Raw genomic sequence first — 24,208 nt, 5'->3', positions numbered from 1 at the left:
AACTCGGGCCCATGAGAATGGACGATTGTCCTGAGGGTTAAAAACAGACACACACGAAAAAGAGACCTTTGCTCATTTACCAAGAGTAAATGGCAACTTTATTAAACTCAAGTCGGGTATTTATACCAGTGGGCAACCAGGATCAAAAAGGGCAAGGCCTCCTCCCAACAAAAGCAGGAAGGAGAATAAAGGCCCCAGTAAAGGAAAACTCCTCCCACCCAGAGGGGTCTGGGAAAACTGGCCTCTGTGGGAGTTTTTTCCCAGGCAGGTGGTTGAGGGTACAAGGCAATGTCAGACAGGTTAGATGGGCCTTGGCGCCTGAGCTTCTTTGAGGCAGGTTGAGAAATTACCATTTTAAAGTAAAATAGATCCCTCAGGCTAATGCACCAGGCTGTAGCAGAACCAAGGACGGAACTAGCAGGAAGCTTAGCTGGTTAGCGTAAACATTATTTGCATCCAGTATTTTGGTCTCAAGGATCAGGGAGGACAGGGTCCCACATTCAGCTTTATATTAGATCAACCAGGTGCTTTAGATAGGCAAAGTAACACAGCTTCACAGAGTTAAATAAATGCAACATAAAAGAATGCCAGACATCTTTGCATAAATAAAACAAATGTTCTACAGCATAAACAAATGTAACACATCTTTAAATAGTATTCCACAACAGTTCATCTCTTATTATGATGGTTGGATCAGTTTCATGACTATTTTCTTTGACCCCTGTAGTAAGGAGACCACTAGTTTGTTCCTGGCTGCTTAGCCCTGAAATAACCATACCAATACTGTATTAATTAAATCACTGCTTGGCCCATAAGCTCTATCTTCTTATTGGCTAACTCTTACATCTGAATTTAACCCATTTCTAGTAATCTGTGTATTGTCACATGACTGTGGTTTACCGGGTAAAGTTCCATTCGTGGGGCTACATGGTTTCTCTCTGACTTTGCCCTTCTCCCAGCATTCAGTTCAGTTTTCCCTACCTATTTAAGTTCTGCCTTGCTATAGGTACAAAGCAGTCCTTTATTAACCAATGGCATTCACAGCATACAGAGGGGAATTCCACATCAGACCCCACTCCTGCCTCCTTCAGTGATTTACTGCTACACAACCTGTACAACTTGGACATCCCCATTACTTGGGAAAGACCTCTTCCCATAAAAGGTCTTCCCTTTTTTAAATACATTAAAAAGCAACCCAGGATTTCTCTTACGTTTGTGTAATATCATCCTTCACACTACCGTGTTCTCAGCAGCTCTCCTGGTTCTTCTACCCTGACTCTCACACAGGGTACAGAGTGGTATCCCTTCTACTCCTTCACTTTCCTTTCTGACACAAGTGGGCGTTTAATTCCTGGAACTTTTGATTCTTTTAGAGTTTTGACAGTGGAGATGGGCTTGGAGCAAAGAACTAGTTTGTTGAAGCTGTTGATGCCAGTTAAGGATAATATGACTTCTCTGGTGGGAGCTTCTACACTAGGGATAGAGTATGCAGTCCTTCATTTCACTCATCCCTTGACAGCAAAGGCAGCTCAGAAATTGAATTCAAGTATTCATTGTCTTCTAAATAGTAGTCACATAAATGCAACATGGTACCCAGGAATACAAGAAGCATCATTTCAAGTACAGTCTGTCTCACAGTGAATTTGGAGCCAGTCACACCAGTTTAAGTCTGGGCTACATACTGAGTTTGAAGCCAGAATGGTCCACATAATAAAGTCATCACTCAGATTAAACAAACCATAGCAAAAAAAAAAGTCTTCCTTATGCCAAGGCTAGTGACGTACGGCTTTAAACACAGCCCTGCTAGTTACGATTTTAGGAATCAGCCTGTCACACTCTTTCCCTTTGTGCTCCTGTCTATGATAACGCCACTAGAGCCTCCAGAACCCTGTGCTCTATAGACTAAGCTGGATGTCTTCTCCCACTTACCCTTCATTCTTCCGAGCCCACAGCTGCCATTTATCCCTGTGTAGCTCTATGACAGTGCAAAAGCATAAAAACATGCTTACTGGTTCCTATGAATTTTAGATTTGCTTCCTGGTGAACATTTTCTTAGGTTCCAAATTGTCCTCTTTTGACATATGCCAAATATTCCAGTGAATTGATTTGCTTCAAAGTAATGTACACTGAGCGATAAACTGTCTATGTTTACTAGAACCAATTGATTTTCTATTACTTTTCTCATTAATTAATTAATTGATACTTTATTCATCATTTATTGACTTCCATATTAATTTTTTTGGTACAATCTCACTATGAAACTCTGACTTGCCTGAAACTTGAGACATATATTATGCTGGCCTTGACACTCCCCTAATACTACAAACTGGTCATCTTTGTGACTGAATATCTGTATCCAAACCTCATTGTACACCTGGACCAACAGTCAGAAATGGAACTGTTAGAATTCATTGTCAAGTCACAGTAAAATTTCCCAAATAGTTCTTCACTTAATTTGCTTATATTCCAATAGCAATTTCTAGAACAAAGGCCCATTTTTTCAAACATAAGCAAGTATTCCCTCCTGTTACTAGTCGCCCAACAGACAGTGTCCCAGGCTTGAGGAGCCTGTCCTTATGTTGTTTTGTATTTCTTTGCAGTTGTCCAGTGTTCTCTGTCATCATGATATCATTCAACAAAGGTTCCAGTCATCAGGTAGGAGGTTTGGCTTTGTCCACCGTAGCATGGATTCTTTGCATCACCTCCATGGGCCTCCCGCAATGGCGAGTGTGGTACTTGAGTGAATCCACGATCTCTTACCCTAGTGTGGCCTTTGTGGGAGTTTGGAAAGTCTGCATCTACCTCCATAACAACTCCAGCAATATTAGAATGTGTCACCAATACAACTACCATGACACCTTCATCCCTTTGGATATTAGTGTTTCTCAATACCTGCTACTGATCACCAACATTTTATGGCTGATTGGAAAAGTGGCCACCATTGTTGCTCTTAGAAATGTGTACATGGGAAGACAAGAGGAGAATGTCACCTACAATGCCTTCACCACTTCAGCAATTCTGAACATCATTGCCAGTAGCTTTATCTTCCTTACTGTCTTGTGCAATTATTTTTCCATTGTAAACAAGGAGGGAATTGGCTTTCCACCATCTTTCCATATACCCCTTTACCCATATAGTCAGAAAATTGGGGTTGCCATGGTAGTGGCATTTCTAGCGGCCTTTCTGTTTTTGTGCAGTGGTGTGATTTTTATTTCTTACACGTTTCCCTTAAACAGCTAAGTCTTTCCTAATATCTGAAAATGAATTTACTTTGGCTTAAAAATCCAAAATTTCCTGTGGTTATAGCAAGGATTTTTGAGATTTCTACCTAAAGTTTCCAAGGACTCAACACTGTTCAAGTGGCCTGTGATAGAAAATGGCCAAGTGGCTCCTTCTGATATCTTTTCTGTGTTGTGTTTCATTACTTCATTAGTTGGATTATGGACTTTCATTAAAAACTTAAAAAAACATGCCCACTTATGAATTTGTCATATGAAATTTGGGTTTGAATTGATGTCAGTGAAGGAAATGATAAATAAATCTAGTATATACAAAAATGAGTGTCAGAGTACATTAATCTCTCATATTGCCATCTGGTTCCAAAGCTAAAAACAAAAGCTTACCTATTTGTCATGTCATAATAATACTATATCAATATTATATTACATAATACATATTATACAACATATAGCATCTCTGTCATGTTAAGTTTTCAAATGTGTTCAACATGGCAAATTAGTGGAAGGAATCTCTCTAGTACATTACAAGACTCAATAGTCTAAAGAAGCCTATATTTTCTTTAATAAGCAATCATTGTCTCTTTATATGACCTAACAGCCATTGTGACTGTCATATTAGACCTTTTGAATCATATTGAAAGGTCACTAGGTACCACTAACTCAGAAGCTAAAAGTGTCAGCAGATTACATATGAAATCTGCTGCAGAGATTTCTCCACTTTGATGTAACTCAACTACCTAATGCTCATACCACTGCATTGAAAAGCTTCATGAGTAACTATAAAAATGTTATGTATGATAAACAAATGTCCTTTCACTCATTCATTTATGGTCCTGCACAACTGCACATTCCTCTCCTAGGTAGAGATATCATGTCTAAATTTCAGGCCCATTTAAGTCTCTGTGATATTACAGTGATTCTTTTTTTAAAAAAAGTAATTTTATTAAATTATAAAAGTTTCCATTTCCGCCCCACCTCCCAACACCCTCCCACTCCCCCTACTCCCTCTCCTCCTCCCTCTTCGTCCCTAAGGGCAGACAGGGTTTCCTGCCCTGTGGGAAGTTCAAGCTCCTCCCCCTCCCTCCAGGTCCAGGAAGGTGAGAATCCAAACAGACTGGATCCCCAAAATCCAGTATATGCAGAGGAAACAAGACCCAGTGTCATTGTCAATGGCTTTTCAGAAAGACTCCGGGCTAGCCACATTCAGAGAATCCGGCCACATTCAGAGAATCTGGTTGGATCACGTGCTCGTTCAGTCCCAGTCCAACTGGCGTTGGTAAGCTCTCATTAGATCCGTCCCCTTGTATCAGTGGGTGATCGCATCCCTCAGAGTCCTTATTTCTTTTTTATTTTCTTCGTCCTTCTGCTCCTCATTTGGACCTTGGGGGGCTCAGTCCGGTGCTCCAATGTGGGTCTCTGTCTGTATCGTCATCCATCTCCAGATGAAGGATCTATGGTGATAAGCAAAATATTCATCAGTATGGTTATGGGCAAAGGCCAGTTCAGGCACCCTCTCCTCTGTCCAGAGAACAATCTGGGGATCTCTCCTTGGACCTGGGATCCCATATATAATCAAGTCTCCTGTAATCCCAAAAATGACTCCCTTAGTTGAACTATATTCTTCCCTGATCCCATATTCATCCTTCCTCCCTCCCCCACATCCCGGTCCACCGGGCTTTTCCCATTCCTCCCCTACTCCCTTCTTTCTAACCGTCTCCCCTTCCAACAACCCTCTCACCCCCTTCATGCACCCGAGGTTACCTGGGACTCTTGTCTATTTCCTACCTCCTGGCAGATAGCTAAATAATCTTCTTCAGGTTCATCTTCTTATTTAGCTTCTCTAGGATCATGAATAATAGGCTCAAAGACTTTTAATTATGGTTAGAATCCACTTATGAGTGAATACATACCGTGTTCCTCTTTTTGGGTTTGGTTTACCTCACTCAGTAAAGTGTTTTCTATTTCCATCCATTTGCATGCAAAATTCAAGATGTCATTGTTTTTTACCGCTGAGTAAAACTCTAATGTTCCACACCTTTTTTAACCATTCTTCTATTGTGGGGCACCTAGGCTGCTTCCAGGTTCTGGCTATTACAAATAGTGCTGCTATGAACATAGTTGAACAAATGCTTTTGCAGTATGTTAGGGAAACTCTAAGGTATATTCCCAAGAGTGGAATTGCTGGGTCCTGAGGGAGGTTGACTCCCAGTTTCCTGAGAAACCGCCACACTGATTTCCACAGTGGCTACACAAGTTTGCATTCCCACCAACAATGGATGAGTGTTCCCCTCATTCCACATCCTCTCCAGCATAGGCTATCAGTGGTGTTTTTGAGTTTGGCTATTCTGACAGGTGTAAGATGATATCTCAAAGTTGTTTTGATTTGCATTTCCCTGATCGTTAAGGAGGTTGAGCATGACCTTAAGTGCCTTTTGGCCATTCGAAATTCATCTGTTGTGAATTCTCTGTTCAGTTCAGTACCCCATTTTTAATTGGGTTAATTAGGGTTTTAGTGTCTAGTTTCTTGAGTTCTTTGTATATTTTGGAGATCAGACCTTTGTCTGATGAGGAGTTTGTGAAGATCTTCTCCCAGTCCGAAGGTAGCCTTTTTGTCTTACTGACAGTGTCCTTTGCTTTACAGAAGCTTCTCAGTTTCAGTAGGTCCCATTTATTCATTGTTTCTCTTATTGTCTGCACTCCTGGGGTTCTGCTTAGGAAGTGGTCTCCTGTGCCTATATCTTGTAGACTACTTCCCACTTTCTCTTCTATCAGGTTCAAAGTGGTCGGATTAATGTTGATGTCTTTAATCCATTTGGACTTGAGTTTTGTGCATGGTGATAGATATGGATCTATTTTCATTTTTCTACAGGTTGACATCCAGTTATGCCAGCACCATTTGTTAAAGATGCTATCCTTCTTCCATTGTATACTTTTAGCTCCCTTGTCAAAAATCAGGTGTTCATAAGTTTGTGGGTTAATATCCGGGTCTTCTATTCGATTCCATAGGTCGACTTCTCTGTTGTTATGCCAATACCAAGCTGTTTTCAACACTGTTGCTCTGTAATAGAGTTTGAAGTCAGGGATGGTAATGCCTCCAGAAGTTCCTTTATTGTATAAGATTGTTTGGGCTATCCTGGGTTTTTTGTTTTGCCATATAAACTTGATTATTTTTCTCTCAAGGTCTGTGAAGAAGTTTGGTGGGATTTTGATGGGAATTGCATTGAATCTATAGATTGCTTTTGGTAGAATTGCCATTTTTACTATGTTGATTCTCCCAATCCAAGAGCAGGGGAGGTCTTTCCATTTTCTGGTATCCTCCTCAATTTCTTACTTCAAAGACTTAAAGTTCTTGTCAAATAGGTCTTTCACTTCCTTGGTTAGAGTAACCCCAAGATATTTTTTGCTATTTGTGGCTATCATGAAAGATGATGTTTCTCTGATTTCCCTCTCTGCTTCTTTGTCCTTTGTGTATAGGAGGGCAACTGATTTTTTGGAGTTGATCTTGTATCCTGCCACATTACTAAAGGTGTTTATCAACTGTAGGAGTTCTTTGGTAGAGTTTTTGGGGTCGCTTATGTACACTATCATATCGTCTGCAAATAACGAAAGTTTCACTTCATCCTTTCCAATTCGAATCCCCTTGATCTCCTTATGTTGTCTTATTGCTATTGCTAGAACTTCAAGCACTATATTGAAGAGGTATGGAGAGAGTGGACAGCCTTGTCGTGTTCCTGATTTTAGTGGAATGGCTTTGAGTTTCTCTCCGTTCAATTTGATGGTAGCTGTCGGTTTGCTATATATTGCTTTTATTATATTCAGGTATGATCCTCGTAAACCCAATCTCTCCAACACCCTTATCATAAAGGGGTGTTGAATTTTGTCAAATGCTTTCTCAACATCCAATGAAATGATCATATGGTTTTTTTCTTTCAGTTTATTTATATGATGGATTACATTGATAGATTTGCGTATGTTGAACCAACCCTGCATCTCTGGGATGAAGCCCACTTGATCATAATGGATGATTTTTCTAATGTATTCTTGGATTCGGTTTGCCAGTATTTTATTGAGTATTTTTGCGTCAATGTTCATGAGTGAGATTGGTCTGTAATTCTCTTTCTTGGTTGTGTCTTTGTGTGGTTTTGGTATCAGGGTAACTGTAGCTTCATAAAAAGAGTTTGGCAATGACTCTTCTGTTTCTATATTGTGAAATACATTAAGGAGTATAGGTATTAGCTCTTCCTGGAAGTTCTGGTAGAATTCTGCATTGAAACCATCTGGTCCAGGACTTTTTTTGGTAGGGAGATTTTTGATAACAGCTTCTAATTCTTCACGACTAACAGGTCTATTTAGATTGTTCACCTGGTCTTGGTTCAACTTTGCTATATGGTACTTATCTAAAAAAATGTCCATTTCTTTTACATTTTCCAACTTTGTGGCATATAAATTTTCGTAGTAAAATCTAATGATTCTCTGAATTTCTTCTATGTCTGTGGTTATGCCCCCCTTTTCATTTCTGACCTTATTAATTTGCAAGTTCTCTCTCTGCCATTTGATTAGTTTGCATAAGGGTTTGTCAATCTTGTTGATTTTCTCCAAGAACCAGCTTTTTGTTTCATTGATTCTTTGGATTGTTTTCTGTGTTTCTATTTTGTTGATTTCAGCCCTCAGTTTGATTATTTCCAGTCTTCTAGACCTCCTGGGTGTATCAGCTTCTTTTTTTTTAGAACTTTCAATTGTGCTGTTAAGTCTCCAATGTGTGCTTTCTCCGTTTTCTTTAATTGGGCACTTAGTGCTATGAACTTTCCTCTTAGCACTGCTTTCATAGTGTCCCATAGGTTTGAGTATGTTGTGTCTTTGTTTTCATTAAATTCAAGGAAGACTTTAATTTCTTTCTTTATTTCTTCCTTGACCCAGGGGTGATTTAGTAGTTGACTGTTCAACTTCCATGAATTTGTTGGCATCCTGGGGGTAGCACTGTTGTTGAATTCTAACTTTAATCCATGGTGGTCTGATAAGACACAGGTGGTTACTAATATTTTTTTGTATCTGTGGGAGTTTGCTTTGTTACCGAGTATGTGGTCAATTTTCAAGAAGGTTCCATGAGCTGCAGAGAAGAAGGTATATTCTTTCCTATTTGGGTGGAATGTTCTATAGATGTCTGTTAAGTCCATTTGATTCAATACCTCTAATAATTCTCTTAATTCTCTGTTGGGTTTCTGTCTGATTGACCTGTTCATTGGTGAGAGAGGAGTGTCGAAGTCTTCTACTATTAGTATCTGTGGATTGATGACTGCCTTGAGTTCTAGAAGTGTTTCTTTTACATAAGTAGGAGTCTTTATATTAGGGGCATAGATATTCAGGATTGAGAATTCCTCCTTGTGAATTGTTCCTGTTATGAGTATAAAATGTCCGTCTCCATCTCTTCGGATTGATTTTAGTTTGAAGTCAATATTGTTGGAAATTAGAATGGCTACACCTGCTTGTTTCTTTGGTCCGTTTGCTTGAAAAACCTTTTCCCAACCCTTTACTCTGAGTAGATGTCTGTCTTTGTGGTTGAGGTGTGTTTCTTGTAAACAGCAGAATGTTGGATCCTGTTTTTGTATCCAATCTTTTAGTCTGTGCCTTTTTATAGGTGAATTGAGTCCATTAATATTAAGTGATATTAATGACCAGTGGTTGTTGACTCCGGTTATTATGATTTTTTGTTTGTTTGTTTAATAGAGTTTGAATGTGTCCCTTCTTTGAGTTAAGCTCGTGAAGGGTCGCTAGATGTCTGAGTTATTGTAGGCAGTGTTGGCGATGTTGGATTCGTTGGGTTGCGATTTTCCTTCTATTACTTTCTGTAAGGCTGGGTTTGTGGCTGCGAATTGTTTAAATTTGTTCTTATCCTGGAATATTTTGTTTTCTCCATTGACAGTGAATGATAGCTTGGCTGGGTATAGTAGTCTGGATTTGCATCCATGGTCTCTTAGTTTCTGCAGTACCTCTATCCAGGACCTTCTGGCTTTCATGGTTTCCATAGAGAAGTCTGGTGTAAGTCTGATCAGTTTACCTTTATAAGTTACTTTACCTTTTTCCTTTGCAGCTCTTAATATTCTTTCTTTAATCTGTATGTTTTGTGTTTTGATTATTATATGGCGAGGGGATTTTTTTTTATCAAATCTATTCGGTGTTCTGTATGCTTCTTGAACCTTCATATGAATATCATTCTTTAAGTTGGGAAAGTTTTCTTCTATAATTTTGTTGAATATATTTTCTGGGCCTTTGATCTGCAGTTCTTCTCCTTCTTCAATCCCTATTATTCTTAGATTTGGTTTTTTTTATTGTGTCCCAGATTTCTTGAATGTTTTGTGATGAGAATTTTGTTGGATTTGCTGATTTCTTTGATCTGAGCATTTATTTTCTCTATGGTATCTTCAGACTCTGAGATTCATTCTTCCATCTCTTGTATCCTATTGGTTATGCTTGATTCTGTAGTCTCTGTTTGTTTACCTAGATTTTCCATATCCAGCCGGCCCTCGTTTTGTGTTTTCTTCATTGCCTCCATTTAAGTTTTCAATTCTTGAACTGTTTCCATTACCTGTTTGATTGTTTTTTCTTGGTTTCCCAGTGTATCATTCACGGATTTACTCAATTCTTCAAACTTTTTGTTATATTTCTCATCCATTTCTTTACTCATTTCTTCAATCCTTTTGTTGTACTTCTCATCCAGTTCTTTAAGGGAATTATTCATATCCTGTTTAAGGGACTCTATTGCTTTCATCATGGCATTTTTTTTTCCAATTCTTCTGAATTAAGAGGTTCAAGTCCTTCTATTGTAGGGTCGTTGGGATCTGGTGATTTCATGTTGTTTATTAGATTGTTGGAGGAGTTCTTGCCTTGGCGTCTGCCCATCTCTTCCTTCAAATGCTCTCTATTGGATCTTCTGGTACCAGGTCAGGTTCCCTTGTTGAGCAGGGACTTCACTGACAGAATGTCTACCTTTCTTCAGGCAGTCTTTTGAAACACAGGCACTCCCTCGTGCCGTGTTGCACTCACAGCCCAGGCCCAGCACGCAAGGGAGCAGCTCTGGGGAGATCTTGTGGCCCCAGGGGGAGGGGAGAAAGAGAGGGAGGTGTACCTGGATGAGGGCTGGGATGGGATTCGGGAGAGCTCAGCAGGGTATAGCCACCAATGCAAGGCAACCAGAAAGTCGAGGGGGGTGGGGAAAGTCTGAATTCCTCCTAGCCGAAGTCCTCGGGCCAGGAGCAACTCACCCCTCCTCCAATGGATGTCCGCTAGAAGATCACTGTCTCTTGCTGGCCAGGAATGTGGCTGAAGTGATTCAGGGCCTGCCTGTCAGGCAGGCTCTCAGAGCACAGGAACTGCCTCTGCCCGGCTGAGCCCACAGCCCAGGCTCAGAGTGCCAGGGAGTAGCTCTGGGGAGATCTTGTGGCCCCAGGGGGAGGGGAGAAAGAGAGGGAGGTGTACCTGGATGAGGGCTGGGATGGGATTCGGGAGAGCTCAGCAGGGTATAGCCACCACTGCAGGGCAACCAGAAAGTCCTATTACAGTGATTCTTATGAATTCTTGTCCTGCAATGTTCTGTCCTGTAATGATCTAGAGTTGACTGGGGTCATAGGCAATACTGTCCCCATAGTCTCTGGTACAAACCCCTACATCATTCAAAAATATTACTCCTAAATTCTAGGATGCCTCTATTACTAAACATTCATTAACAGTCATTTCTGTCATAATTACTCTTAAGGACTCTAATCAGTTTCCCTGAAGTCCCCAATACTCTTAATTAAAGGAATTAAAAGGCTTACTGCTGCGCACTGATTAACTCCTGGCTGCCGAGATACTGAGTCCTTGTAGCTCTTTGTATAACATCCCTTCTCTGTCAGGTTTTTTTTAAAGCAAATAGATCCTACAGAAGAGCTCAGGATCTAAGGGCACTGGTTCTAATACACCCTATGTTTTCCAATATTCTATGTACCTTCTTGGGGCAGTTACCCTATCCTACCCTACTTGTTCATGGTGTTAGACATTAAGGATGTTTTCTTTTAGATTTCTACCTACTCAGATTCTCAATTCCTATATACTTCCATCTAGTTTATCCAACAGCTTTCCTGCACTTTTATAACAGCTCTCACCTCTCTAATAGACCTTAGGCAAATACTTACCTTAGTTAACGTTGTCAATTTGACACAACCTGGAATCATCAGAGAGGAAAATCTGGATTGAGGAACTGCCTAGATCAAATTGCTTTGTGGACATGTCTGTGGGGGATTATCTTATTAATTGATGTGGGAGGTTCCAGATTTCTGTGGTTGGCACCATCCCAAAGCAAGTGGGCTTAGACTGTATAAGAAAACTAGCGAGTGATCCAGCAAGCAACATACCGTAACCTTCCTCCATGGTTCTTGCCTTCGAGTTTCAACCTTGAGTTCCTGGATTGACTTCATGCCCTAACTTCCCTGATGATGGAATGTGACTTAGAAGTATAAACAAAAAAATCTCTTCTCTCCCCAAGTTGCTTTTGGTCATGTTTTATTGCAGTAGCAAAATGAAACTAAACTATCTGCTCCTTGATCAATTTCTCCCTGGGAGCAACCTCCTTCAGTAAATGGATAATTTGTCTATCTACAGACTGAGCAAATTTATTTTTTGTTCAAAATACTGTTCCAACTGTTCAAGGAAGTCTGAACCCTTAACAAGTTTCCATAGCCAATAGGGAAGGCAATGTCAGATGTTTGGTCACAGGGACAGATGGGGGTACCTGGTGCTAATTCAAGCAACAACTCCAGTTAAAATAGGTTGTCCTTGGATCCCCTCATTGGACACCCAAAACAGTTGATGCAAAACACAATCCTCACCTCTAAGGAAATGAGAGAGTTTATTTTGGATGAAAAATATCAGGTATATTTCTTATAGACTGCATGGTCATTATGAGATTGAAGGGACTAGGGAAGCCAAAAGTGAGAAATAATGTGTCCTATGAAGACAACAGCTGCCTTTGATGCCTTTTCTGCTTCAGTGGAAAATGTTTCCATCTGTAACCACTAGAAGTAGAAGACATATGAGTCCCTTGCATAGGGACATAGGAGCAAAATCCATTTGTCAGTCTTCCCCTGGAATAGTGTCCCTATGTTGGACATGCTGTAAGAAGGTGTGCGTGAGGGGGTAAGAGGAGAAGGTCTGAAAATGCACCTGGAGTCTCAAGAAAATGACCACACAACCTAAAATAGTTTGGAAAGTCAGACATTTTACTTCTGTAGAAGCGCATGTTAAATCAAACAAGCAAGCATACCCAGCAGGATTTCCAATAGATTTTTACTCCTACTTCAAAGGGATCCTGTGACTCATTCTGAGTTGTCAGAGCTCAGCATCTTTGGTATAAGAACAATGCAGCTTCTGGGGGGAAATGACCTTGAGCATATATTTTAATTTTGTAAAGTTCTGGCCCTTGAAGAATTCAAAATTTTGCAATTTACAATTTTTGGTGGTTTGTTTATTCCACCCTTTGATAGAAAAAAACAGCACATTTTGTTTACATTTCCCACATATATTCATAACTTCTAGGACTAATATAATTTTCCTTTTCCACTTTCCAAACTATAATTCCATAAGATTAGATAAAGTATCATTTGTTCCTAAATAAATTTATTCCTGAAAAAATAAAATGAGCTGAGTTATTGGAAAAGTAGTTATTCCCTGAAAAACCTTTGCAATGGTGTCATCAGGACCATATAATTGGGAATGAAAGTACAGTACTGATAAGTTTTCCTAACTGAGAGCTCTTTTTTGTTAGCATCGTGTCTAGGGCTAGTTTATTTTCCCATGCCATTATACTGGTGACATCTAAATGATCTGCTATTCCCTTGATAGCATCCTTGAGACAATTTACAAATTGTTGTTGATTTCAGCTATATGATTTGTTCAGTCTGCACTTTTATGTATGAAAGACCACCAGAATAGCACTGACTCCAATTGTGCTGCTATTTGATTCCTTTCCTTAAACTTGTTAGGGACTCCTTTAAGTATTCTGATAAAATTTATTCAAATGCAAGTGCCAAATGACTTTCCAGGAATTAAAACTCCCCTTTTTCAATGAGCCAATTGAGTTCGACCTTAGGTAGGTTGGTGATAGGCAATAGTGAAAGAAGTAGCCAGTTGGACCAAAACACAGGTCTCATTCCAATTGGTCCAGTAAGATCTCAAGTAATAGTCAAGTACAATACCACCAGTCATCTGCTCTGGCTACGCTCAGGCTGGAAAACAGTGTTCATCTCCTCAAAGGTATGGAAACCCTGCCATTCAGACACATTTCCCAAGAATTTCAAATTCTTCATCCATCTTTCAATGAAGGAGGCATAAGTGGTTACTCTTAAAGGATGAGACACAATTAAAAGGAGAGGGCCTTTTCCTCAGCCCCTTGGTGCCTAGGAACAGAAGGTATAAGAACTGACAAGACAGTCTCCTCCGGGACATCTCGTCTTGAGAGAGGAAGAGCTTGCATTTCATCCCCAGGTATCTGAGTGGGAATGAACATCTCAATCTTCTAACTTCCCTACAACATAAGTGTAATAGTCATTCTTGTTTTAATTTTAAATTTTTAAAACACAATCTTAGCTTACATACCAATCCCAGTTTCCTCTCCCTCCTGTCCTCCCGCTCTCCCAATCTTCTCCCCACCCTACCCCATCCACTCCTCAGAGAGGGTGAGACCTCCCATGGGAAGTCAACAAAATCTGTCACATCACTTGAAGGAGGACCAAGCCCCCCTTCCTGTATCTAGCCTGAGCAAGGTATCCCTCCATAGAGAATGGGCTCCAAAGAGTCAGTGCATGCACTAGGGATAAATAATGGTTCCACTGCCAGGATCCCCACAAACTGCCCAAGCCACATAACTGTCACCCATATTCAGAGGACCTAGTTCAGTCTTATTCAGGTTTCCCAGCTGTCAGTCCCACTAGCTCAGGTCAGCTGTTTCTGTGGGTTTTCCCATCATGATTTTGGCCCCTTTACTCGTAATACTATTCTTCCTCCTCTATGAATGGACTCCAGGAGTTCAGTCCAGTGCTTAGCTGTAGATCTTTGCATCTGTTTGCATCAGATACTGAATGAAGAGTCTATGATGCAAATCTGATTACAGGGAAAGAACATTTTAGGTGCCCTCTCCACTATTACTTAGATTCTTAACTGGGGTCATCCTTGTAGATTCCTGAGAATTTCCCTAGTACTTGGTTTCTTACTGACCCCACAATGACTCCCTCTTTCAAGGTATCTCTTTCCTTGCTCTCCTTCTCTGTCCTTCACCCAATTCGCCTTCCCAGTCCCTCATGTTCTCCTCCTTGCTCCCCTTCTCCCCTCCCCACTCCCCTACCACCCTTCCCTGTCCTCCCACACAACTATGTTACTAAAGAGATCTTTGCTGCTTCCTCTTCCCAGGGAAATCCATGTGTGTCTCTCTTAGGGTTCTCCTTGTTTCCTGTCTAATGAGGGATTCTCCCTCTGTATGCTGTAAATATGTTTTCTTGCCATTAGTTAATAAAGAAGCTGTTTTGACCAATGGCTTAACAGAGTATAGCCAGGCAGAAAATCTAAACAGAGATGTAGAGAAAGAGTAGGCAGAGTTGAGGAGATGCCATGTAGCTGCCATAGGAAACAGACAGCAGACAGAACCTTACCAGTAGGCCACAACCATGTAGAAATACACAGATTAATAGAAATGGGTTAATATAAGATGTAAGAGTTAGTCAGAAATATGCTTAATCTATTGACTAAGCAGAGCTGTAATTGATATAGTTTCTGTATAATTATTTTGGGTCTGGGTAGTCAGGAAATGAAGAAGCAACCTCCACTTACAGATTGGCACACCAACATGGACTGACTACATCCACATAAAACCTGAAAGAGCTTAAAAAGAAATTCTAGACACACACCCACAAAACAGAGTTTAGCATAGCTTCTTGGTAGCCATTTTTTTTCTGGATGGGCTCTGTTTGCTGGCAGTGAGCAGGGATGCTATGGCTCCTTTAAGAGAGATTTTTCCTGACTCAGCCAGCATTGGCAGTGAAGGTTGCATGGTTTCTTTAGGGGAGGACTTCCTGTTTTGTGCTAGTTGCACAAACAGCTCTGATTCTTCAGAGCATTTGAATGGGTTTTATGAGCAGAGTGCTACAACTTGTTTAATGGCAACATAGACCTGCTGTGTACCTGTTAATGGGACTGTGAGCATGGTTTGCAGAGCTCGCACTGAATGAACCTCCATCATGTTAGACTAGGCAGAGTCAAAAGGCAAAGCAGCCTTAGTCCTAGCCATGCTGGTTAACAGTTTTAGAAGCTCTCCTGGACAGAAAAGGATTATAGATATGCAATAGGACAGATAGATACATAAAAGACCTCTAAATGATACTCAGTGTGTTTGAAAAATGTATGTAGGCTTGGGAGAGAGAAGAAAAAGATTATAGGCAGTTATAAAAGAAAGTAAATGGTTTAAAAAATAAAACAAAATCTTTAAAGCGATAGTAAAAGTAATATAAAAGAGTAAAAACAGTCATAGATTAAAGAAAAAAGAAAAATAAACCATATAAAGATGGAAAATACACAGAGAGTTTGGATCATGTATATTGTGTTTCATTTGAATTTTTTGACTGTGAATGAGTTAACTACAGAGAAAAATTTTATTGTACAGGTTGCTAAGCTAAACTAACATATATACTTCAAAGGTATCTTGACTTCAAAATTTGGGTCTAAGGATGTGTTGCTTTGGAAAAAAGTTCTGCTTTTGCTTCCACAGAGGATGGGAACCTGTGGATTCCTTCTAGACTAATGTGATTTGATGGACCAAGACCCCCTGAAAGGTCTCCATAAACCCCTATAATTACTTCACCAAACAAAAAGCAGGAAGCAGTTTAGAGAGAACTATGCCCAAATTACCTAAATATTGCTTATAAATGTTTGTTTACATTTAAAGGGGGATATATAGAGGCGAATACTTTGCATTGGTATGGATCTTGGGTTATTGATACAAATTTAAGGTGAATTTTGTATGTATTTTTGTTCTTGTTTAAGGTTTTATGCTTAGACAGCTCATTTAAAAATATAATGTAAAAGAATAAAATAAAAATATAATGTATAATTTAAAATTGCAGATTAATAGATAGTTATCTATAATAGTTAATCTTGTAATCATGTTAGTTAAGTTTTCTAGATGTACAGAGATATATTTCAGATGGATAGTTATTCTTCAAACCTTTCAAAGACTAAAAGAATATGGTATTTAAAATCTTTTAAGAACTTAGGACTTTTCATGACAAATGAGACTCATCTGTTCCTGGCAACATCAATCTACTTCAAGGCGATAATGAGCATCAAAGAAGTTCTTTATGGAGTTGGTTAGCCATTTGGGCAAGAAACTGCTCTTTTTAAAAGTAATTTATTTATTTATTTAAAATTTCCACCTCCTCCCATCCTCCCTTTTCCCTTCTTCTCCCCCCACCCTCCTCCCCCTCACTCTCCATGGACTGCTTGATGTTATGCTGTATGAACTGAACATGCAGGACCCACAGAAAAATGACTGCAGAAGAACTTATATAAAGGTGAGATGGTCTTTTGGGGTTCCTGTTTCATGAAAGAACTGCCAGACATTCTGCAGGACACAAAAGAAAGTGACTGACAAACTAACAATATAGGTAAAACTGTCTTTAAAATTTTCTGCTTCATGGAAAAGTCTGCCGGATACTATGGGCCTGTAGGCTGAAGATGGATACCTCAGTGTGGCAGAGAAATTTTAGGTGACTGTTCAGGTGGCAAGATGTCTTTGTTAATTCTAGAGTTTTGGAAGTTGCTAACAATGCACATCCTGTTTACTTAGGTAGTATTATATCCTTCTGGAGTCTTTGATGGAGTTGAAGAATAGATAGTTATAATTATAGTTTTCTTTAGCTGTAATAAAAGATTAAGTAGATATAAATATTGTAACTGTAATTCTTGCTTGATACCTGTTTTGTTGTATGTAATCTTTCTAATTAAAAACATTTCTTTTTAATTACACAGAAAAGGGGAGGTGATGTAGGATTCTCCTTTGTATGTTGTGAGTATGTTTTATTGCCATTAGCTAATAAAGAAACTGCTTTCAGCTGATGGCTTAACCTAGTAAATCCACGGAGAAAATCCGAACAGAGATGGAGAGAGAGAGAGAGAGAGAGAGAGAGAGAGAGAGAGAGAGAGAGAGTAGGCAGAGTCAAGCAGATACCATGTAGCCACTGCAGGAAACAGATGTCAGAACCTTACCAGTTAGGCCACAACCACATGGTGATACATATATTAATAGAAAAGGGCTAATTTAAGATAAAAGAGTTAGCTAAGAAAATGCCTAAGCTATTGACCAAACTAACCGATATAGTTTTTGTGTAATTATTTTGGGTCTGGGCAGTTGGGAAATGACTGAGCAGCATTGCCTTCTCTGGGGTTGTGGACTGTAGGTTGGTTATCCTTTGCTTTGTGTCTGATACTCACTTATGAGTGAGTACATACTGTGTCTGTCTTTCTGTGTTTGTGTTACCTCACTCAAATTTTTTTTTTCTAGTTCCATCCATTTGCCTACAAATTTCAAGATACCATTGTTTTTTTTACCACTAGGCAATACAGTACTCCATTATATAAATGCACCACAATTTCTTTATCCATTCTTCAATTTAAGGGCACCTAGATTGTTTTCAGGTTTTGGTCATTACAAATAATTCTGCTATAAACATAGTTCAGCAAATGGCCTTGTGGTATGGGTCTGTATCCTTTAGGTATATGCCCAAGAGTGGTATTGCTCAATCTTGAAGTAGATTGATACCCAATTTTCTGAGAAACCACCATATTGATTTCCAAAGTAACTGTACAAGTTTGCATTCCCATTATAAGTGGAGGAGTGTTCCCCTTACTCTGTATCCTCTCTAGCATAAGCTATCATTGGTGTTTTTTATCTTAGCCATTCTGACTGGTAGAAGATGATATCACAGAGTCATTCTGATTTGCATATCCCTGATGGCTAAGGATGTTCAGCAGTTCCTAAAGTGCCTATTGGCCATTTGAGATTCCTCTGTTGAGAATTCTTTGTTTAGATTGTATCACATTGATATTTTGACAGAGTTTCTTGAGTTCTTTGAATATTTTGGAGATCATTCCTCTGTTCAATGTGGGGTTGGTGAAGACTTTTCCCATTTCATAGATTGCTGTTTTGTCTTGTTGACTGTGTTCTTTGCATTACAGAAGCTTCTCAGTTTCAGAATGTCCCATTTATTAATTGTCTATCTCACTGTCTGTGTTACTGGTGTTAAATTCAGGAAACAGTCTCCTGGGCCAATGAATTCAAAGATACTTTCCACTTTCTCTTCTATGAGGTTCAGTGTGCCTGGATTTATGTTGAGGTCTTTGATTTGGATTTGAGTTTGTACATGGGGATAGATACAGATCTATTTTCATTCTTCTACATGTCAACATCCATTATACCAGCACCATTTGTTGAAGATACTTTCTTATTTTTCCATTAAATAATTGTAGCTTCTTTGTCAAAAATTAGGTATTTATGGGTGTGTGGATTGATATCCAGGTCTTTGATTCAGTTCCATTGGTCCTCCTGTCTGTCTTTACGCCAATGCCAGGCTGTTTTCAGTACTGTAACTCTATAGTAGAGTTTGAAGTCAGGGATTGTGATGCCTTCAGAATTTCCTTTATTGTATGTATGTATGTATGTATGTATTTATTAAAAATTTCCACCTCCTCCCTGCCTCCTCTTTCCCTCCTCCTCCCCCCTCCCCCTCCCTCTCTAGTCATAAGAGCAGTCAGGTTTCCCTGCCACGTGGGAAGTCCAAGGTCTTCCCCCCTACATCCAGGTCTATAAAGATAAGCATCCAAACAAACCAGGCTCCCACAAAGTCAGTCCATGCAGTAGAATCAAAATCCAGTGCCACTGTCCTTGGCCTCTCAGTCAGCCTTCATTGCGAGCCACATTCAGAGTGTCCAGTTTGATCACATGCTCCATCACTCCCAGTCCAGCTGGCCTTGGTGAACTCCCATTAGATCAGTCCCAGTGTCTCAGTGGGTGGATGCACCCCTCGTGGTCCTGACTTCCTTGCTCACATTCTCCCTCCTTCTGATCCTAATTTGGATTTTGGGAGCTAAGTTCAGTGCTCCAATGTGGATCTCTGTCTCTATCTCCATCCATCGCCAGATGAAAGTTCTATGGTGATATGCAAGATATTCCTCAGTGTGGCTATGGGACAAGGCCAGTTCAGGCACCCTCTCCTCTGATGCGCAAGGAACAATCTGGGGACCTCTCCTTGAACCTGGGAACCCCTCAAGAGTCAAGTCTCCTGCAAACACTAAAATGGCTCCCTTAATTAAGATATTTACTTCCATGCTCCCATAACCACGTTTCCTTCATCCCAACAATCCCATTGCCCCAAGCTTTCCGGAATCCAACCCTTCTCCCTTCACTATACTCATCTCACCTTACATCCACCCGCACACCCTGTGCCCCAAGTTTTGCCTGGAAATCTTGTCTACTTCCAATATCCAGGAGGATAACTATATGATTTTCTTTGGGTTCACCTTCTTATCTATCTTCCCTAGGATCACGAATTATAGGCTCAAAATCCTTTATGTAGGCTAAAATCCACTTATGAGTGAGTATATACCATATTCCTCTTTTTGGGTCTGGGATACCTCACTCAGTAAAGTGTTTTCTATTTCCATCCATTTGCATGCAAAATTCAAGATGTCATTGTTTTTTACCGGCTGAGTAACACACCAATGTGTATATGTTCCACACCTTCTTTAACAATTCTTCTATTGAGGGGCACCTAGGTTGTTTCCAGGTTCTGGCTAATACAAATAGTGCTGCTATAGTTGAACAAATGCTTTTGTAGTATGATAGGGTATCTCTTGGGTATATTCCCAAGAGTGGAATTGCTGGGTCCTGAGGTAGGTTTATTCCCAGTTTCCTGAGAAACTGCCACACTGATTTCCAAAGTGGCTGCACAAGTTTGCATTCCCACCAACAATCGATGAGTGTTCCCCTTACTCCACATCCTCTTCAGCATAGGCTATCATTGGTGTTTTTGATTACAGCTATTCTGACAGGTGTAAGATGGTATCTCAAAGTTGTTTTGATTTGCATTTCCCTGATCGCCAAGGAGGTTGAGCATGACCTCAAGTGTCTTTTGGCCATTCGAAGTTCTTCTGTTGTGAATTCTCTGTTCAGTTCAGTACCCCAGTTTTTAATTGGGTTAATTAGAGTTTTAGTGTCTAGTTTCTTGAGTTGTTTGTATATTTTGGAGATCAGACCTTTGTCTGATGAGGGGTTGGTGAAGATATTCTCTGAGTCAAAAGGTAGCCTTTTTGTCTTATGACAGTGTCCATTGCTTTACAGAAGCTTCTCAGTTTCAGGAGGTCCCATTTACTGATTGTTTCTCTTATTGGCTGTGCTACTGGGGTTCTACCTAGGAAGCAGTCTCCTGTGCGCATGTCTTATAGACTACTTCCCACTTTCTCTTCTATCAGGTTCAGATTAATATTGAGGTCTTTAATCCATTTGAACTTGAGTTTTGTACATGGTGATAGATATGACTGTACCTTTATTCTTCTACAGGTTGACATCCAGTTATGCCAGCAACATTTGTTAAAGATGCTTTTTTTTCTTCCATTGTATACTTTTAGCTCCCTTGTCAAAAATCAGGTGTTCATAGGTTTGTGGGTTAATATCTATTTGATTCCATAGGTCTACATCTTTCTCTGTTTTTATGCCAATACCAAGCTGTTTTCAATACTGTAGCTCTGTAATAGAGTTTGAAGTCAGGGATGGTAATGCCTCCAGAAGTTCCTTTATTGTATAAGATTGTTTGGGCTATCCTGGGTTTTTTTGTTTTTCCATATAAAGTTGATTATTGTTCTCTCAAGGACTGTGAAGAATTTTGATGGGATTTTGATGGGGATTGCATTGAATCTATAGATTGCTTTTGGTAAAATTGCCATTTTTATTATGTTGATTCTCCCAATCCAAGAGCAAGGGAGATCCTTCCATTTTCTGGTATCCTCTTCAAATTCTTTCTTCAAAGCCTTAAAGTTCTTGTCAAATAGATCTTTCACTTCCCTGGTTAGAGTTACCCCAAGATATTTTATGCTATTTGTGGCTATCGTGAAATGTGATGCTTCTCTGATTTCCCTCGCTGCTTCTTTATCCTTTGTGTATAGGAGAGTAACTGATTTTTTTGGAGTTGATCATATATCCTGCTACATTACTAAAGTTGTTTATCAGCTGTAGGAGTTCTTTGGTAGAGTTTTGGGGTCGCTATTATATTTTTGGGTGCACTATTATATCATCTGCAAATAATGAAAGTTTAACTTCTTCCTTTCCACTTCCTAAGTAGAACCACAGTAGCACAGAAAATAAGAGAAACAATGAATAAATGGGACCTACTGAAACTGAGAAGCTTCTGTAAAGCAATGGACACTGTCAGTAAGACAAAAAGGCTACCTTCGGACTGGGAAAAGATCTTCACCAACCCCTCATCAGACAAAGGTCTGATCTCCAAAATATACAAACAACTCAAGAAACTAGACACTAAAACTCTAATTAACCCAATTAAAAATTGGGGTACTGAACTGAACAGAGAATTCACAACAGATCAACTTCGAATGGCCAGAAGACACTTAAGGTCATGCTCAACCCTCTTAGCTATCAGGGAAATGCATATCAAAACCACTTTGAGATACCATCTTACACCTGTCAGAACAGCTAAAGTCAAAAACACCAATGATAGCCTATGCTGGAGAGGATGTGGAGTGAGGGGAACACTCATCCATTGTTGGTGGGAATGCAAACTTGTACAGCCACTGTGGAAATCAGTGTGGCAGTTTCTCAGGAAACTGGGAGTCAACCTCCCTCAGGACCCAGCAATTCCACTCTTGGGAATATACCCAAGAGATGCCCTATCATACTACAAAAGTATTTGTTCAACTATGTTCATAGCTGCATTATTTGTAATAGCCAGAACCTGGAAACAACCTAGGTGCCCCTCAATAGAAGAATGGTTAAAAAAGGTGTGGAACATATACACATTAGACTTTTACTCAGCGGTAAAAAACAATGGCATCTTGAATTTTGCATGTAAATGGATGGAAATAGAAAACGCTTTACTGAGTGAGGTAACCCAGACCCAAAAAGAGGAATATGGTATGTACTCACTCATAAGTGGTTTCTAGCCATAGTTAAAGGTCTTTGAGTCTATAATTTGTGATCCTAGAGAAGCTGAATAAGAAGGTGAACCTGAAGAAAATCATATAGTTATCCTCCTGGATATTGGAAGTAGGCAAGATTGCCAGGCAAACTTGGGTGCACGGGTGGTGGGGGGTGGAAGTACGGGGAGATGGTTAGGGAGAGGGGAGAGGGGGAGGATCGGGGATGGATTGGGGGAATGGAACGGGGGGAGGGAGGAAGAATGGTTATGGGAGCAAGGAAGTTTATATCTCAACTAAGGGAGCCATTTTAGGGTATGCAAGAGACTTGAGTCTGGAGGGGTTCCCAGGCCCAAGGCGAGGTCCCCAGATTGTACTCTGGGCAGCAGAGGAGAGGGTGCCTGATCTGGCCTTGGCCCATAACCATACTGATGAATATTTTGCATATCACCACAGAACCTTCATATGGCGATGGATGGAGATAGAGACAGAGACACATATTGGAACACTGGACTTAACTCCCTAGGCCCAAATGAGAAGCAGAGGGAGGGAGATCGTGAGCAAGGAAAGCAAAATCAGAGGGGGCCTTCATCTGACAATGGATGGAGATAGAGACGGAGACCCACATTGGAGCACTGGAAGTCAGGACCGCGAAGGGTGCGTTCACCCACTGATACAAGGGGTCTGATCGAATGAGAGCTCACCAAGGCCAGCTGGACTGGGACTGAACGAGCATGAGATCAAACCGGATTCTCTGAATGTGGTTGACATGGGGGCTGACTGAGCCCCCAAGGTCCAAATGAAGACTGAGAAACCATTGACAATGGCACTGGGTCTTGTTTCGTCTGCATGGACTGGCTTTTTGAGATCCTGGCCTGTCTGGATGCTCACCTTCCTGGACCTGGAGGGAGGGGGGAGGAACTTGGATTTCCCACAGGGCAGGAAACCCTGACTGCTCTGGGGAATGGTGAGGGAGGAGGAGAGGGAGTGGGGGGAGTGAGGGGAGCGGGAGGGTATTGGGAGGAGGGGAAGAAGTGGAAAGAGTGTTTTCAGACACTTGAATAAATAAGTTTAACGGAAAAAAAAAAAGAAATGAGAAGGGAACACGAAACACAAATGAACACACGCAGGGGTTTATTAAGAGGGATTGTGTTCAATGGGCCCAAGGAAACAGTGTGAAAAGAGAGAGTAAAAATGACAGGTCCAGCTTTTAAAGGCTTCCTAGCACATGCATACAAGAGGAAAGACGTGGCTAAGTCAGACACTGATGATGGGCGACGCTACGCCTTGCACCTGCATATAGGAGCTTTTGCATCAGACGCTGATGACGTAGATGGCAGGCGACCCATGCATGCGCACACAGGAGGGTACATGCACCTGCTTTAGAACCCGGAAGTGCAGCCTTACAGGTGGCTAAAAGAATTACGTTTCATCCTTTTGTTTATTATAAAAATTTGGGTGGTGGTGAGGATCTCAATGGATGGGAATGGGGCGCAGCAAGGTCTCTTATAACTGCTTCATGCTGACTTTGTGGGCATCGAGTAGTTTGGGATATCTGATTGCATCCTGGGGTTTCTGATTAAGATTGTGTTTTTCAGGCTCTGAGGAACTGGATCATCTGGCAGCTTGGATCTCGCAAGAAGCTGGAAAGACAAAAATTACATTTGGAAGAGAAAAAAATTAGATCCTAGTGATTAATAGAGGGGAGGTTTAAGATGGGAGATGGGGGGGTTAGCGGTTCCTGAGTGATT

The 24,208-nt window shown here is 40.4% G+C and overlaps 1 protein-coding gene across 1 annotated transcript; it reads left to right on the top strand.

The window, feature by feature from the left end:
- The first annotated feature begins 2,613 nt into the window (after positions 1-2,613).
- Cldn34 (claudin 34) lies at positions 2,614-3,359 on the top strand. The gene has a single exon (XM_087902868.1). The coding sequence runs from the start codon at positions 2,623-2,625 to the stop codon at positions 3,238-3,240; it is 618 nt and encodes a 205-aa protein (XP_087758994.1). The 5' UTR covers positions 2,614-2,622; the 3' UTR covers positions 3,241-3,359.
- The last annotated feature ends 20,849 nt before the right edge of the window (positions 3,360-24,208 follow it).

Source organism: Myodes glareolus, chromosome X, assembly GCF_982192425.1.
Source record: "Myodes glareolus chromosome X, mMyoGla1.1, whole genome shotgun sequence".
NCBI classification, from domain to species: Eukaryota; Metazoa; Chordata; class Mammalia; order Rodentia; family Cricetidae; genus Myodes; species Myodes glareolus.
This window is presented reverse-complemented; position numbering and strand designations above follow the sequence as displayed.

Excerpts from the sequence above, each read along its gene's own strand:
- Cldn34 (XM_087902868.1), top strand. The coding sequence starts at position 2,623 with ATGATATCATTCAACAAAGGTTCCAGTCATCAGGTAGGAGGTTTGGCT.